Source organism: Anabrus simplex, chromosome 2 (assembly GCF_040414725.1).
Source record: "Anabrus simplex isolate iqAnaSimp1 chromosome 2, ASM4041472v1, whole genome shotgun sequence".
In the NCBI taxonomy this organism is placed as follows: Eukaryota; Metazoa; Arthropoda; class Insecta; order Orthoptera; family Tettigoniidae; genus Anabrus; species Anabrus simplex.
In genome coordinates, this window is record NC_090266.1 from 1,041,670,138 (window position 1) to 1,041,687,154 (window position 17,017).

General features: G+C 39.1%; 1 protein-coding gene across 1 annotated transcript in view; it reads left to right on the forward strand.

Annotated features, from left to right (window-relative positions):
• The window catches only part of LOC136863277 (D-beta-hydroxybutyrate dehydrogenase, mitochondrial), a 137,326-nt gene extending 121,693 nt beyond the window's left edge, over nucleotides 1-15,633 (forward strand). The window contains exons 7-8 of the mRNA XM_067139662.2: nucleotides 11,303-11,445; nucleotides 14,621-15,633. Of these exons, the coding sequence (XP_066995763.2) occupies nucleotides 11,303-11,445; nucleotides 14,621-14,776 (299 nt within the window). The 3' untranslated portion in view covers nucleotides 14,777-15,633. The remainder of the gene's footprint in view (nucleotides 1-11,302; nucleotides 11,446-14,620) is intronic.
• Nucleotides 15,634-17,017: the final 1,384 nt, after the last annotated feature.

Consider the following 17,017-nt stretch of genomic DNA (forward strand, 5'->3'; position numbering starts at 1 on the left):
TATTTACCCCAATTTGTCCTAATTCCAGCTTTATCATCATGTTGTGATCTTTCCTACTTTCAAAGATACCACTCAAACTTATTCGTCTACTGATGTCATTCCACGCCATCTCTCCACTGACAGCTCGGAACATACCACTTAGTCGAGCAGCTCGTCTCCTTTCTCCCAAGTCATCCCAGCCCAAACTTTGCAACTTTTTTGTAACACTACTCTTTTGTAGGAAATCACCCAGAACAAATCGAGCTGCTTTTCTTTGTATTTTTTCAAGTTCTTGAATCAAGTAATACTGGCGAGTGTCCCATACACCTGAACCATACTCTAGTCGGGGTCTTACCAGAGACTAATATGCCCTCTCCTTTATATCCTTACTACAACCCCTAAATACCCTCATAACCATGTGCAGAGATCTGTATCCTTTATTTGCAATCATATTTATATGATAACCCCAATGAAGATCTTTCCTTATATTAACACCTAGGTACTTACAATGATCCCCAAAAGGAACTTTTACCCCATCAACGCAGTAATTAAAACTGATAGGACTTTTAATATTTGTGAAATTCACAACCTGACTTTTAACCCCGTTTATAATCATACCATTGCCTACTGTCCATCTCACAACATTAAGAAGGTCATTTTGCAGTTGCTCACAATCTTGTAACTTATTTATTACGCTGTACAGAATAACATCCTCTGCAAAAGTCCTTATCTGTGATTCCACTTCTTTACACATATCATCGATATATACATTGTAATAAAACATAAAGGTAAAATAATACTGCCTTGAGGAATTCCATGCCGACCCCGCGGTGTGGGGGTAGCGTGCTTGCCTCTTACCCGGAGGTCCCGGGTTCTATTCCAGGCCAGATCAGGGATTTTTACCTGCATATGAGGGCTGGTTCGAGGTCCACTCAGCCTACGTGATTACAATTGAGGAGCTATCTGACGGTGAGATGGCGGCCCCGGTCTAGAAACCCAAGAATAACGGCCGAAAGGATCCGCCGTGCTGACCACATGACACCTCGTAATCTGCAGGCCTTCGGTCTGAGCAGCGGTCGCTTGGTAGGTCATGGTCCATCGGGGCTGTTGCGCCATGGCGTTTGGTTTTTTTCTTCTTTTGAGGAATTCCCCTCTTAATTATTACAGGGACAGATAAAGCTACGCCTACTCTAATTCTCTGAGTTATATTTTCTACAAATATAGGCACCCATTCAGCCACTTTTTTTCAGTCCAATTGCACTCATTTTTTCCAGTAGTCTCCCATGATCTGTCCTGTCAAATGCCTTAGATAGGTCAATCGCGATACAGTCCAGTTGACCTCCTGAATTCAGGATACCTGCTATACCTTGCTGGAATGCTACAAGTTGAGCTTCAGTGAAATATCCTCTCCTAAAACCAAACTGCCTTCTATCAAACCAGTTATTAATTTCGCAGACATGTCTAATATAATCAGAAAGAATGCTTTCCCAAAGATTACATGCAATGCATGTCAAACTGACTGGCCTGTAATTTTCAGCTTTATGTCTATCACCCTTTCCTTCATACAAAGGGCCTACTATAGCAACTCTCCATTCATTCGGTATAGCTCCTTCATGCAAACAATAATCAAATAAGTACTTCAGATATGGTACTATATCCCAACAAATTGTTAGTATATCCCCCGAAACCTTATCAATTCCAGCTGCCTTTCTAGTTTTCAACTTTTGTATCTTATTATAAATGTCATTGTTATCATAGGTAAATTTTAATGATTCTTTAGTATTATTCACCTCCTCTATCTGGACATTATCCTTGTAACCAACAATCTTTACATACTGCTGACTGAATACTTCTGCCTTTTGAAGATCCTCACAAACATACTCCCCTTGTCCATTAATGATTCCTGGAAAGTCCTTCTTGGAACCTTTAGGTCTGACGCTGATTCAGAATTATTTGCTAAGATAATCAGCTATGTGGGGAAACGATATGGAAAGGAACGTGATATTAGCGGGTGGTCTCAATTTAGCAAATGTCAGTTGGGAAGGTAATGCGAGCAACAGGAAATATTACCAACAAATGGAAAATAAGTTAATATGGGAAGGGAAACTGATTCAGAAAGTGACGGAACTAACTAGAGTGAAGAATATTCTGAATGTGGTGCTGGTAAAACCAAATGAGCTCTATAGAGAAACTGAAATTGGGTAATAAAGTTCTAAAGAGAAGGGAGCTAAAAAGATCCATTCACTCAAGTGTATGTACCATGAATTTGATTTAGTAGGTGCAATGTAGTGAAAATATATACGTAACGAATGTACTGACTTAAATAAGTACGATTTATTTACAAAAATTCCACCGTACTGGGATTAGAACTCCAGCGCTCAACATTCGTAACACAACGCGTTACCCCTAGACCTCACATAACTGTCGAACGTTGGATTTGAGATACTGAGTAATGAAGTTCAAAAGGGAAGGGAGATCAAAAAATCCATTCGCGCCTATAAGTAGAATTATAAGGGGGGCTAGTTGTTGGGAACACGTTAAAGGCAACTGTCGTCCGACCCCTGCTGTCTTAAATACAGGGAAGTCTCTAGGCCGGTTTATGCAAAATACGTTTCGAATAGGTGTATTTATAGGGAGGATAGTTCGATCATCTACATCTTATAACCGGTAGCCGTCAGTAGGTATTTCGTTGTAAGGGAGTATTCGTAGGGGGTGGGAAAATCTGTATGTTCATAGCTTCAATATCGTTGGTATCCAACAATATTTTTACTGTAATAAGTGGATCTATAGATTCGTCCAGTAGGCTGTTGAATCGCCCTGTGCGAGTTGCCTACCTCACAGGCGAATGTTTCACTTTCAGCCCAACCCTTGAACGCAGTCCTTTACTCATATCGTATTTCTTCCTACCACCTCCAGGACTTCCCTTCTTCAGAATTGTTTCTTCTTGTTCTCGAATCCGTCATATTTCAGACATGCGTTTCCAAGTTTCTCCAGTCCTGCATATCGACGGTATGACAACACCTCTTCGGCCCTTGCGTCTAGCTTCTTATTGGCTGATCTGCTCCACTCACGTCCCTGACAGTCTCTTCCTAAAGACTATATTGTAATATTCCGTAAAGAGAACTAAACGTCCGCCTCTGTGGTGTAGTGGTTAGTGTGATTAGCTGCCACCACCAGAGGCCCGGGTTCGATTCCCGGCTCTGCCACCAAATTTTAAAAGTGGTACGAGGGCTGGAACGGGGACCACTCAGCCTCGGGAGGTCAACTGAGTAGAGGGGGGTTCGATTCCCTCCTCAGCCATCCTCGAAGTGGTGTCCGGTGATTTCCCACTTCTCCTTCAGGCAAATACCGGGATGATACCTAACTTAAGGCCACGGCCGCTTCCTTCCCTCTTCCTTGTCTATCCCTTCCAATCTTCCCAACCCCCCACTAGGCCCCTGTTCAGCATAGCAGGTAAGGTCACCTGGGCGAGGTACTGGTCCTCCTCCCCCGTTTATCCTCGACCCAATGTCTCACGCTCCAGGACACTGCCCTTGAGGCGGTAGATGTGGGATCCCTCGCTGAGTCCGAGGGGAAAACCAACCCTGGAGGGTAAACAGATTAAGAAGAAGAAGATAAATTAAAAATTAATTGACGAAAGCTTCACATCTGTCGAACGATGAAGATATGCCGACTGTGCGCTCTGTTTGCCGTTTCTCCGAGGCGAGCATGAGGAGTTTGAATTCAGTCGCGGCGTGCTTGCGCATTCGATGCATTCGGAAACGGCACAGAGCTCACCATGCTGGTTATTAGGCTCGCGTGTTTGCCGCAGTCGAGAGGCTAACTTAACAGTAATCATATGCAGTGTTCAGTGGTGATCGTTAGGAGCGTGTCTTGTGCCTGCAACGGCTTTGTTGTTGTTAAAGGAAGATTCAGTTATGATGGAGGACGAATGCGACTTTGTTATTGAGGACTTACTACCACATTCATTCTCTGGCAGAACTTTTTCTGCTAGGAAAAAAGTCACAGACGATGAGAGATCAAATACAGTGGAAACAATACGCCACACTTACGGATTTAGCCTCGTTAAAATGGGAGACAATTCGACGGTGGCGCTCCTAGTGACTTGACCTGAAAAGTCGCGCTAAATTCAAATATCAATGGAAATGCTTATACGAAAAATGGATAAATAAATTACGTCTAGAAAGAAAGTATTATTGAGATATTAACTTCAAAGTTACTAAAGCCATTCTGGATAAATGAATGAAGAATTATCTAAAAGGTTATTATTTAAAGACTGAAATTAGACATATAAACAAGATGTGAAATGGACTGCTGTGAAATGGCTTGATCTTTCATTTATGCCTTACTTTCTTTGCTTTAGCATTCCTGCCTGAACGTTTACGGTTAGATCTGTCTTTTTTCTCATTTAAAAAACATTGTATCATCAAATTAAGACACTTGTCAATAAAAATATCGGCACATTCCTTACACACATGATGCAATGAATTAACATTTAAAAGCTAAACAATTTTCCTCTTAACATGAAGCCTACTAACAGAAAGAAAATCTATAAAATACCGGCTTTAATCTCAGAAGAGGGATAAAAGAAAGAAAAGTATGAAAATGTCGATAGTGATGCTTTGAGGAATATTTACGTACAATTAGAGTAAAAATGTAACATACCCTTGGCTGTATAGTCGATGATTTCTAAAGTCGCTGGCCTGGAAATGATCTGAACAGATCTTATCATTTTTATATAAGCGTAATGTCCCTTCTTTCTTGTACACCTTATCCAAATCACTTCTGTGACATTTCAAAACCCACAGATCACACCTACAACAACACATCGGCATTGATGTTAACTGCTGCATTATACAATAAAATATGCGTATTATATTTTAAGCCAGTTGAAATATGGGTCGAGCGGGTCAAAAAATTATGAAGTACTATAAAAATTGGCACTAGAAGAATATTTATACAAACACAATATTACTTACATTTTCTTGTCACGAGAGTAGCGAAAGAAAGACCGTGCATTCTTCTCTACTTCATAGTTACTGCAGCCAAACACAGCACATACCTTTCCCCTCATGTTGGGAGGAGATATCAAGGAATGACACACGCTACTATTTAATTATGTCAACTCACTGAAAACGCATAAATAACACCAGAAACTTCACACACAAATACACGTGCTCTTATGACAGAATCAGTAGTTCTCAGGTCTACCCGCTAGAGAGAGCTCTAATAGCTGTCCCTCGATATCTCGCTGAGTGCCGCGTATTGTCTCTACTGTATTTGGAGAGACCAGCATAGCAGCTATGGTATGGTAACAGAAAGAAGAGGCAAAGTGCGTCCTTTTATTCATTGCCTTTTATTTTCAACAGGCACGAATGTTTGGACGACGAAGGGAGTTTGTGATGTTAACAGTTAAAAAAACCAAACCAACCCCCATGGCACTACAGCCCTTGAAGGGCCTTGGCCTACTAAGCGACCGCTGCTCAGCCCGAAGGCCTGCAGTTTACGAGGTGTCGTGTGGTCAGCACGACGAATCCTCTCGGCCTTATTCTTGGCTTTCTAGACCGGGATGTTAACAGTTATTATGTATTAAATAAACAACATGAACAATCTGTAGACCATGTTAATTCCAAAACAGCTTTACTGAAGTTCGGAAGCAGTAGAAGAGGAATTCGTAAGCCTTGCCTTCAGGATTTATCGGGACAAACATTATGAGAAAGTTAAAGCAAACTGGTATATAGGTAGTTGTCTAATAGATGCTGTTTGTTTCCTGAAAGCAAGAGCTGCCTTTTAGGGACCATACCGGAAACCACGACTCAGTTAATGGAGGAAGTTTTGTTGAATTGTTCCATTATGGAGCCACTTATGATGAAAGATAACGGAACCATTTGGGAACCTCTCCTGCTTTTGGTACAGCCACACGGCCAACTCGCCCACTAGTTGAATTTCTGTAATTGCTTGTACAAAAATTTCAATCAACATTGATTTGAATTATTATAATTGATGTTTTACACTGAGTAGCCAAAAGTCACGGGAAGGGGTGTCCTATTAGACAATGTGCTGAGCATTGCGGCCTAGCCGAGCAGTGTCGTGAAGATGGCAACATGTCGCGAGTTAACCTACTTTGAAAGTGGGATGATCATCAGTGCACGGCGCATGGGTCATAGCATTATGGAGATTGCATGCGAGTTCGGGTTTTCAAGGTCAACAGTGTCGACGGTGGATCTTCAATATCACAGAGACGATGTTACCACCCGCGTAAACCGCCACACAGGAAGACCACAGGTGTTTAATAAACGGTCATCACGTCATCTCCGCAGAATCCTACTGGGCGCTCGACTGGCTACTGTCAGTCAGATCATCGCGCAGTTGAATGATGGGAGTCAGGAACCCATTTCTACCAGGACTGTAAGGAGGCAACTGCGCTGCATAGGCTTCACCAGCCAGCGACCGACTCGTGACCCTTTTTGATACCTCGATACAGAGCTCAACAACGTGCATGGGCCATGGACATTAGCAGTGGAACATGGAACAGTGACGGTGAGTGGTATGGTCCGATGAATCCAGGATCCAGTTGTATCGAGCTGATGGGTACGTGAGAGTGTGGCGTATGCCCAATGAAGCTATGGATCCAGCGTGTCATCAAGGTTGATTCCAGGCGGGAGGGGGTTCAGTTCTGGTCTGGGTGGCATTCTCATGGTCACAATTAGGCCCCATTGTCTGGCTGCGGGGAGCGCTGACAGGTGCACGTTATGTGGACATTTTTTCAGACCATCTGCATCCCTTTTGGGCCCTAGAGTACCCTGATAGAGATGCCATGTTTCAATAGGACAATGCGCCATGCCACCGCTCTGGTGGCATGCAGGTGGTTAGAGGAGCACTCCAATGAAGTTATGACCATGGATTGGCCCTCCAGATCTCCTGATCTCAATCCAGTCCAATCGAGCATTTATGGAATGCTGTTGATGAAACCCGCACCAACTACACAAGACCAAATGTGGGTAGCAGTGCAAGATGCGTGGGTCCAGATTCTTCCAGAACGATTCCAATACCTTGTAGAGCAGATGCCTCTCTGTACTGCTGCCATTTTGAGGGTTCGCGGAGGAGCAACTCGTTATTAACATCACATTCAGTGTATTCCCATGACTTTTGGCCACTCAGTGTAATGTTAAATTAGCAAATGGACCATTATGGAGTGTTATTTAGTAAATAATGAAAACATATGACTTGATTGTAAATTGAAACCAAAAGAAAAGAACATGAAATATTTATTGATTTAGTTGATTGATTAACGATAAGCTCGAATCAAGCTGGATTCTATTCTAATCCCAACTTCATCATTTGGCGATCACATTCAGCTATTATTAGTTATTCTCATGGTTACAACTACCAACATTAATTGGGTTGTTTAATTTGTTAATTATAATACCACATTAACTAGATCGATTAATTAAATGAAAAGAATACAATATTAAATTGATTAGTTATCAAACTGAAAAGGATATAAATTAACTTGATTAATTAACTAAATGAAAAGGGATAAAACATTAGCTTGTTTAATTTTTATTAACTGAAATTAGGAACAATTTGATTAATCATCTCAAACATAAATATGAGTGTTAGTCTTTACATTCGAGGATTAATCCTTTAAAAAAATGTGAGGTGCATTCTCGTTTCATCCTACAGATTGAATATCACTTAGTCATTTGTATGTTTCTAAAACATCTCCATTTAAACTATGCATAAAAAGCGTCACCTAAAATATTGACCTTGAATCCATGACTATTAACTGGTTACAAACTCTTGCCTTTGAATCTCACAAACAAGACCAAAACTGTCAGCAGTGACCAAAAATATTCATTAGTTGTCAAAAAGTCAGTGCATAAATATCACTACCTGAATGTCGGCTGGATCCTCAATTTCTTATTACAAGATACATGCTTCGAGTGGTTGCAACCATAATACCAGTATAATTGGTCCGTTATTGGACATTATAAATTTTCCAGCTAACTCATTCCTGGTTGCCAGTGTTTTGCTTGCTCCATTGTGCTAAGTTGGGCTCATCAGTTGGTAAATAGCACACCTACCAGGACGTACGGCTAGTGTATACCGCGGAATCAACATTTTTATCATGCTTGCAAACAATCGAGTTCTAACATTATTGGTGACTAACGTCTGGGACAGGAACTTTTGATGTCTTGTGTCAATTATCACCATTATGGTTGGGAAGACATTTGCATTTGTGGTTGTAAAATAGCTACTGTATATAGTGCATCTCAAACGTTCTCAATGGACTGTTATTGTAACCGTAATCGGGATAATTACGCCTACACATAATAATAATAATAATAATAATAATAATAATAATAATAATAATAATAATAATATTGTCCGGCTCGTTGGCTGAACGGTCAGCGTACTGGCCTTCGGTTCAGAGGGTCCCGGGTTCGATTCCCGGCCGGGTCTGGGATTTTAACCTTAATTGGTTAATTCCAATGGCCCGGGGGCTGGGTGTATGTGTTGTCTTCATCATCATTTCATCCTCATCACGACGCGCAGGTCGCCTACAGGAGTCAAATAGAAAGACCTGCACCTGGCGAGCCGAACCCGTCCTGGGATATCCCGGCACTAAAAGCCAAACGACATTTCATTTTTCATAATAATAATAATAATAATAATAATAATAATAATAATAATAATAATAATAATACGAAAAGGAAATAGCAAAATGACACAGTGGTGGTGATTTCATATCAAAGCTTGGAAACGAGACGGTAGCTATCAATACGCAAAATCAAATCGTACGCTGGGAACTTATAAGGTAAATCCGGGACAGATGCCGCCCCGGTAGAGATGCCGCATACACTGTAGCTAAAGGTTCCCATCGTTACAGCTAGATGGCAATATGTGTGGTTTTTCAGTTTCTAAGGAAGAACTACTGTCTGCGAGTGTGACGAAATTTGCTCGTATATTACGCCAATTATAGCCGATATTATGAGGCGAGTACATGTTTCCTCCTGACAAAGTTTTTGCGTGTGTTAATTTATTGTATATTAAGTTGGCTTCAAATGCTTAAATCAGACGTTTTTAGTACAGTAGACGTCAGAAACATAACTGTAGTTGAGAGTAAGCTAATTTTGGGCCATGATAGCCTTGAGGTATGAAAACAGGAGGGTGCGGCGTCTCTCCCTGATAGTTGGCCTTCGGGCTGAGCAGCGGTCGCTGTGCAGGCCAGAGCCATTTCAAGGGTGTTAAGTGCCGTGGAGTTTTATATAACACAGTGAAGAATCCATTGCACATGCACATTTATAGTAAATCGAAATTAAAATATGATTTTAATGTTGTAAATTATCAGATAGATTTTTTCCATTGAATGATTATATTATGTGGATATAATTGTCTTGTAGTACGTTCTAGTGTTCGGTTATATTAAAGTTGAAGAAATTGGCTTAAATTTCATTTTGTCATTAATTGTTTTACTCGCGGCATCTCTCCCGAGCAAAGTCGGCATCTATACCGGGATCCAGGGAGAGACGCCGCAGATGCAACAATTCCTTTGTTCACTCCTTTCTCCCATTTATTTTCAATTGCCAATATTTTGTTCATCCCTGATCAAATGTACATGTTTTCAAATTATGCTCGATGAATTTGCAACAATTTTTAAAGTAAATATACCGAGATATAACAAAAGACATAAAAAGTGCGGCAACTCTCCCGGAATTACCCTAGGCCTAATAATGACAACTAAGAAAGGATTGTGGAAGGTGGAGGATCCCTATGAGGTCCATGAGAAGGTATGACGTTATGGGGAGAAATGGCTTACAAGAATCACCCTCTAGCACAACTATATTAAAAATAACAAACGAAAAATAACAAGAAACAAAGTTAAATGACAGAGCAGCTGCCACTTAACACATTTGTGTTACGAATCGAAAAACACAAATGAATGGATTGATTTTGTTAAAAAGGTGAAATACATGAAATTACAAACAGCGGGAATCTAGGGCAAACTCAGACACGTTAAATTTTAAACTTTGAAAATTACATTAAGCAAGGAAATACCGATATACAAAGGAATTAAATTCAATCAAACGAAATTAGAAAACATTGAAATTAACATGAAAATAGCACTTACCGCGGAAAGCTGGAGTTCATGAGGGGAACTCTTCGAGCGCAACGCAACCGCACTCGAGGACGTTCAGATGGAATAGACGCCGAGCACACGCATCATTTTCCCGAAGCAGGCAAAAGGCCGGAAATGGCCCGATCACAACCGACCAATAATATAAAATTCCAGTAGATTCCCGTTCCTTTTCACCAATTGGAATGCCCGTACTTTTGGCCAATCCAATTGTATGACCATATATTATCATTTCCTGGCCTACTGCTGTGAGAGGAATTACATCACCTATTTCAACATCGGTAACCGCATGTGCGGTACAGGATGTTTCACAACTAAAGCACCTTTACATTTTCAAATGTTACCAAATTACATCTTGATATACAAATCACATTAGAAACACCAAATCAACATTTGGTCAAGTTGCTTAAAAAATATTCCAGCAGAGTCCAGAGTATTTCTTCATTTCGCAGAATACAAAATATTGCAAAAAAAAAAATGAAATCCTGCTGTCCTTTCTTGCTGACAAAAATGCAGTTCTGCTGTTCTTTCTTCATGACACAAGCTGCCTCTGTGGATCAGTGGTAGAGTGTCGGCCTCCGAATCCCAAGATAGCGGGTTCAAACCCGGCAGAGGTAGTCGGATTTTTGAAGGGCGGGAAGAAGTCCATTCGACACTCCATGTCGTACGATGTCGGCATGTTAAAGATCTCTGGTGACACATTTGGTGTTTACCCGATAAAATTCATTAAATCTCAGCCATAGACACCCAAGAGAGTTTCGGTTTACTCGGTCTGCCATCTAGTGGGCCTAGAGTGAAACGGAACGTTGAAATTGACGAGCAGACAGCCAGATGGCGTCAAATCGAAATGTCTGCACACCGTAGCTGAGGCCATACGATTATTATTATTATTATTATTATTATTATTATTATTATTATTATTATCAAAACTATGTAATGGTCATCAGCATTGCATAATTAATTAAGATTAATTAGACATAAGAATGAATACATTAATTAATTATCTTCAGTTTGGGACTGATGACCTATATGCTAGGCACCTTTAAACAACAATCATCATCATCATCATCGTCATCTCTTCAGTTATACTTCTGAGAGCTTCTAACACATGGTCAACATAGAACAAAACTGTTTTGTGGGATATAACAGGCAATGCTAACGTGTATTTACTTCTTTTTTCAGCAACTGGTATTTTTACACCGGAATCTATTCGAAAGAGTGGAGAGGAACTGTGGAGTCAAATACCAGCAGAGGTTCAGAAGGCTTATTCAAAACATTACTTCAATTCGCTCATCAATGACATGATTCATTATTCTACCAAGGGTGTAAGTATTTCAACATTCAGAACAAACCATGTCTGGTATATGCACGCATCTACCACTGCTCTGCTACACAATAACTGAAACACTTTTTAGTTTTTCAAACATGAAATATGTCATAATAGCCTGGACAATGATTTTACGATATGTGTTATAGTAGACAGCCGGCTCCATGGTGTAGGTGTAGCGTGCCTGCCTCTCGCCTGGAGGCCCCAGGTTCGATTCCCGGCCAGATCAGGGATTTTTCTCTCGACCTGAGGGCTGGTTCAAGGTCCACTCAGCCTACGTGATTAGAATTGAGGAGCTATCTGACGGTGAGATGGCGGCCCCGGACTCGAAAGCCCAGAATAACGGCCGAGAGGATGCGTCGTGCTGACCACACGGCCCCTCGTAATCTGCAGGCCTTCGGGCTGAGCAGCGGTCGCTGGGTAGGCCAAAGCCCTTTCAAGGGCGTTAAGTGCAGTCGGGGGGTTATAGTAGACAGAGTTGACCTTAACGATATTCATAACATTGTTTACCCTGTGGCCAACCAGTAAATTAAATCTAACAATGTTTGAACCAATTCCACTTGAGGTCTATCAAAATTTGGTGTCATTCTTATACATCACATGGGTGCACATTTTATTTTATTTTAAAGTTGTTTTACGTTGTACCGACACAGATAGGTCTTATGGCGAAGATAGGAGAGCAAAGGGCTAGGAGTGGGAAGGAAGTGGATGTGGCCTTAATTAAGGTACAGCCCCAGCTGGTTTCATTCAACTATTTATTCATTAAAGAAACACATGAAATTAATGGAATTAAAAAATCAAAATAAAGAAATTAACTTCCTGAAAGTTTAAGGAAATTTAAAATTAAAATGACCAAAGATTAATCATTAAGCTTCCTATAATTGTGCCATTTTGACATTTTACCACACATAAAGCTAACTCACAACTGAAATTGCTTTATGTTGAATTAATAAGAATCTAACAATATTTGAAGCAGTTCCTCTTAACCTCTATCATAATTTTGTGTCATTCTTTGACGTCACATGGACGAGGCAAGTTGGCCGTGAGCTCAAGGGCACGCGGCTGTGAGCTTGCATCCGGGAGATAGTGGGTTCGAATCCCACTGTCAGCAGTCCTGAAGATGGTTTTCCATGGTTTCCCATTTTCACACCAGGCAAATGCTGGGGCTGTACCTTAATTAAGGCTACGGACGCTTCCTTCCTACTCCTAGGCCTTTCCTATCCTATCGTCGCTATAAGAACTATCTGTGTCGGTGCAACATAAAGCAACTAGCAAAAAAATTACATCACATGGGTGCACATTTGGTTTCTTCACAAGTTGTTTTAGGTCACACCGACACAGATAGGTCTTATAGCGACAATGGGAGAACAAATTCAACTTAAGTATACTGTCCTATCTAAACTGTTTTATTAACATTTACATTTTTATTATTAACAATATAATTCCAAGAAATAGTAGCAATTTAATTACATCTGGCTGCTTACCTCAGTTGTTTCAGCAGTCAGCCCTGCAGATGAAACATACTGTAGCTTGAATAGGAATGTACCTCCTTAATGTTCTTTCATTCGAGTATTTAGGTCCCAGAGAAAATATGCATGAAAATGATGGAATATCACTTGCATTAATATAAACCACTCCTGTAGAGATTGGTAATTACATGAGAAAAGAAATGTTTAATTTCAGTAATGCACTATTAACTCATATCTCATGCCACAGTAACATGTCCAGCAAAAGTGAATTTTTATAATCAAATACTATATCAATATTTTACACCCATTATCTTCTCTGTTTTGTACTCAATGAGTTAAGCACATCTCAAGTAGTTCCTCTCTATCTGTCTTCCTCGCCTTTGCTAGTATGCAAATACAACCTGATGACCTGTATTTGAAAAATTGAAACCTTTCAAATTTAAATTTTAAAACAAGTTGAGATAATCTTCTCGGATCAGACTTATAATACAGTTAAGTAACATTTATTGTGGTCACCTCAAGATTTGTATGCCACCATGTTGAAGACTCCTTCTGCACTGCTCCTCTGATCAGCCAACGCCAGTTCCCTCCTATTACAAAGTACACATACACTCACTATTCGGTAAAAATACTTTACTTAACGTTGACTCAGACTCCAACGGTCCTCATTACTAACTCAGCACCTTATCCATCAGACCATGCAAGCTTGATTACTTGTTACAGTATTAAAATTGTCTAATTATTAGTAAAGATTTGCCTTCCTACCTGCGGTATACAGTGATTTTTCCTTTCTTTCTCATATTAATATGCACCAATCTCCCACTATCCTACAAATACTTCAAGCACGAGATCAGAATCATGTTCTCTCTGAATTTTGAATGTCATGATGTTGGAGAGAGAGAATTTATTGCTGGGCTGAGTGGCTCAGACGGTTAAGGCACTGGCTTTCTGAGCCCAAGTTGGCAGGTTCGATCCTGGCTCAGTCCGGTGATATTTGAAAGTGCTCAAATATGTCAGTCCCATGTCGATAGATTTACCGGCATGTAAAAGAACTCCTGCGAGACAAAATTCCGGCACCTCGGTGTCTCCGAAGACCGTGAAAGTAGTTAGTGGGATGTAAAGCCAATAACTTTATTAATATCAGAGAATTTATTTATTTACTCACTTGCTCACTCTTACCTGATATATTTTTCACTTCAGCAAAATAATTCAAGGTGTCTGTGTAATAATATAAATTATTTATTTAAACATGTGGCAATATTACAGAAATACAAAGTGAAAGAAATGACTGGTAAAGTTTACAATCAACTTACATTAGCCAGTTAACATCATCAATAGTTAGAATACAGAATTCATTAGGGCTTCCAGGATAGGAATGCAGAGGACAGTATTGAATAATATGTTCAACGATCTGCTCTTCCTCATCACAGTCATTAGTTGCAGAGTAAAAACTTGAAAATGATTAAGTTATTTAGAACATATTCTTACATACTGTTCAAGCAGGGAAGGCCAACAAATTAACTAACAGGCAATATGATGCTAAAAAATGTATCAGTTAAGCACTTTAGTAGTGACCTAGAAGGAACAGAATGGATTGCTTGTGATCCTTAAATTGTTAATCTTAAAATTTTATAACTTGACATATAAATGTCAGCTCTAGTCACTGTAGTAAGACCTAATTATGTTTCTGTATTCCTATTTCAGACCACTGATAAAACTCCAGTCCTTGACTCAATGGCGCAGGCCTTGTTACATCGCTTCCCCCACGCTCGATACCAGCCCATGGAACTCTATTTCAAGGTCCGGACATGGGTCAACACACACCTACCAGAGTGGATATATGAGGCTATTTATGTTTAAAATACAGTTTGGAAAGCATATGAACTTTATGCAGAATTAATTGTGAACAGAAAGCTATAATTTCAGTATTCATACAATTGTAGTGTACATTATTTCTGCAGCTGTAGTGTACATTATTTTAGCAGCTAGGAAATATTTGATGAAACATTTCACATACGTGAACCATTCATGTGATATCCTTTAAATGCTGGAGAATATTAAAAGTACACTAAGATATGTTATTGATAAAATAGTATAGTTACCACATCATACAATCATATTATGTTTAATGAGAAGACATGTTGAAAGATATAATAACTATTTGGACTGTCTTAAAGTGATAAGGCTCTTCAGACTTGAAATTTATCTAAGCAATAGTCCAGTTCATCTTGTCAATAACCTACGGTATCCCATTCCTTTCAATGGCAGAATTATGTAATGGAAGTTTACATGAAAATTTTAGCTAGGTATGTATACACGTTGAAACTTCCTTATAAATATAAAGGAAACTGTTGCTTTGGAGGATAAGTCTGCACCATGAAACTAGTTATGGATAGCCCTTAATCAAGTGATAAGTAGCACTCTGGATGGCAGAGTGAATACTGATAGTAATACTGGACCATCTGGAAAGAAGTGAATAGAAAGATTTCAATTTTCTAATATAAATTAGACTAAATTTTACTTTATAAAGTTTTATCTTCTCGTTGGTTATTGGTATAACAAAGAGTGAAGACTGGTGCTGTTTCTAAAATATCAAGGAGAGTTGCTGTTCAGATATAATTTATTCCATAACTTTCTCTAGTTTTTAAGACAAAAATATCTCTCATCTCAGGCTTTTAAGATTTGAAATATAAACTGTCACAGTAGTTTGTTCTGTAGATTTTTGTTGTTGTTATTGCAATATACTACCCATGTATGTACCTATTAGCATACAGATGCAATACCAGTGAAAGATAATCTAAATTGCTCAGTAGGTAACTTGGCAAAATCATATAAGTTCTGATTTTCTTTAAAAAAAAAAAAAAAAAAAGGAAAAATGCACATTCATTTTGTAGGAGTGTATTGTGGAATACAGTAAAAAGAATGAAAACACTGTGCTATCCTTGAGAAAATCAGTTGTATAGTGTAGAGACAAGTTAGAAATATAGGTAGTACACACAAGAAGCAAGGGACATCGTTTAGGAAATAAGGACATGATCACCTCTCAACAAGGGGAGTATATTATCTAAACTCAAGGGTAATGTTACAAGTTCCCACAGAAGGGATGTATAACAGTTGAAAATGTTTCCATAGCAATTTTTCCTATTTTAAAGTGAGACAAAGGAAATTCTTTTGCAGCAAATTCCTAATCCAAAAAAAAAAAAAAAAAAAATACCATTATATAATAAGTGGAATAAACTTTGTAGATTCCCTCTATTACATAGCCTGTTGCAAGTAAATGACCTACATTCTAAAATATTCTCAATTAAACTCTGAGTTCAAAGTGACACATTCAAAAATAGGAATATACTCTCTTTAAGAATTTGAACCAAGCATAAATGTTCATTATTAGAGGCAAAAAGATAAAATATCGATTAGAACTTTCAAAGGTTAAAAACCTGCAGATCTACATTAGCATGGTTTATTTCTTTCCAGCTTGAGTTTTGTTCTTTCTACCAACAAAGCACATGTGGTGCCTAAATATGAGAAAGGCCTATTTAGACCTATTATAATGGGTTTCACAAACCTCAAATTTAGAACCAATACCTCATACGAGTTGTAAGTTCAGGTCCACTAATACTCTGAGAACACTTTATGTAAAGTCATGCACAATCATAACTGGATGCTTTCAAGTTAAAATATTCAATTAAGAATTCCCAAAATGTCACATTAAAACTTTGTACACAAAATAGGGTAATAAAAGAAGTGTCCATCACCTAAGATCCAGTCCCAGATGCTCACTAAGTAAAATAATTTGGAATAACATTTTAAGTTTCTAATATTCTAAATTCTGAATTACTATTCCAGCTTAAATTTAAAGGACTAATATGAAAATGAGAAGCAAGTTTTCCTCAGGAAGTTTACTAGTCTCAGTGTCCGAAGTGCACTTTTATCTTAGTTGTTAGTATAGGAGCAGACATTATATACAGATAAAAGTTTAGGCCGAACATAACACCGGGTAGGCCAAGCTGCTTGCTTCTTGAGTTCCAAAGTCACAACGTGAACTGCTAGGGGTCGCCATCTAAAAATTTTCTTTCTCCTCCCTGATGGGGAGGGGCAGAC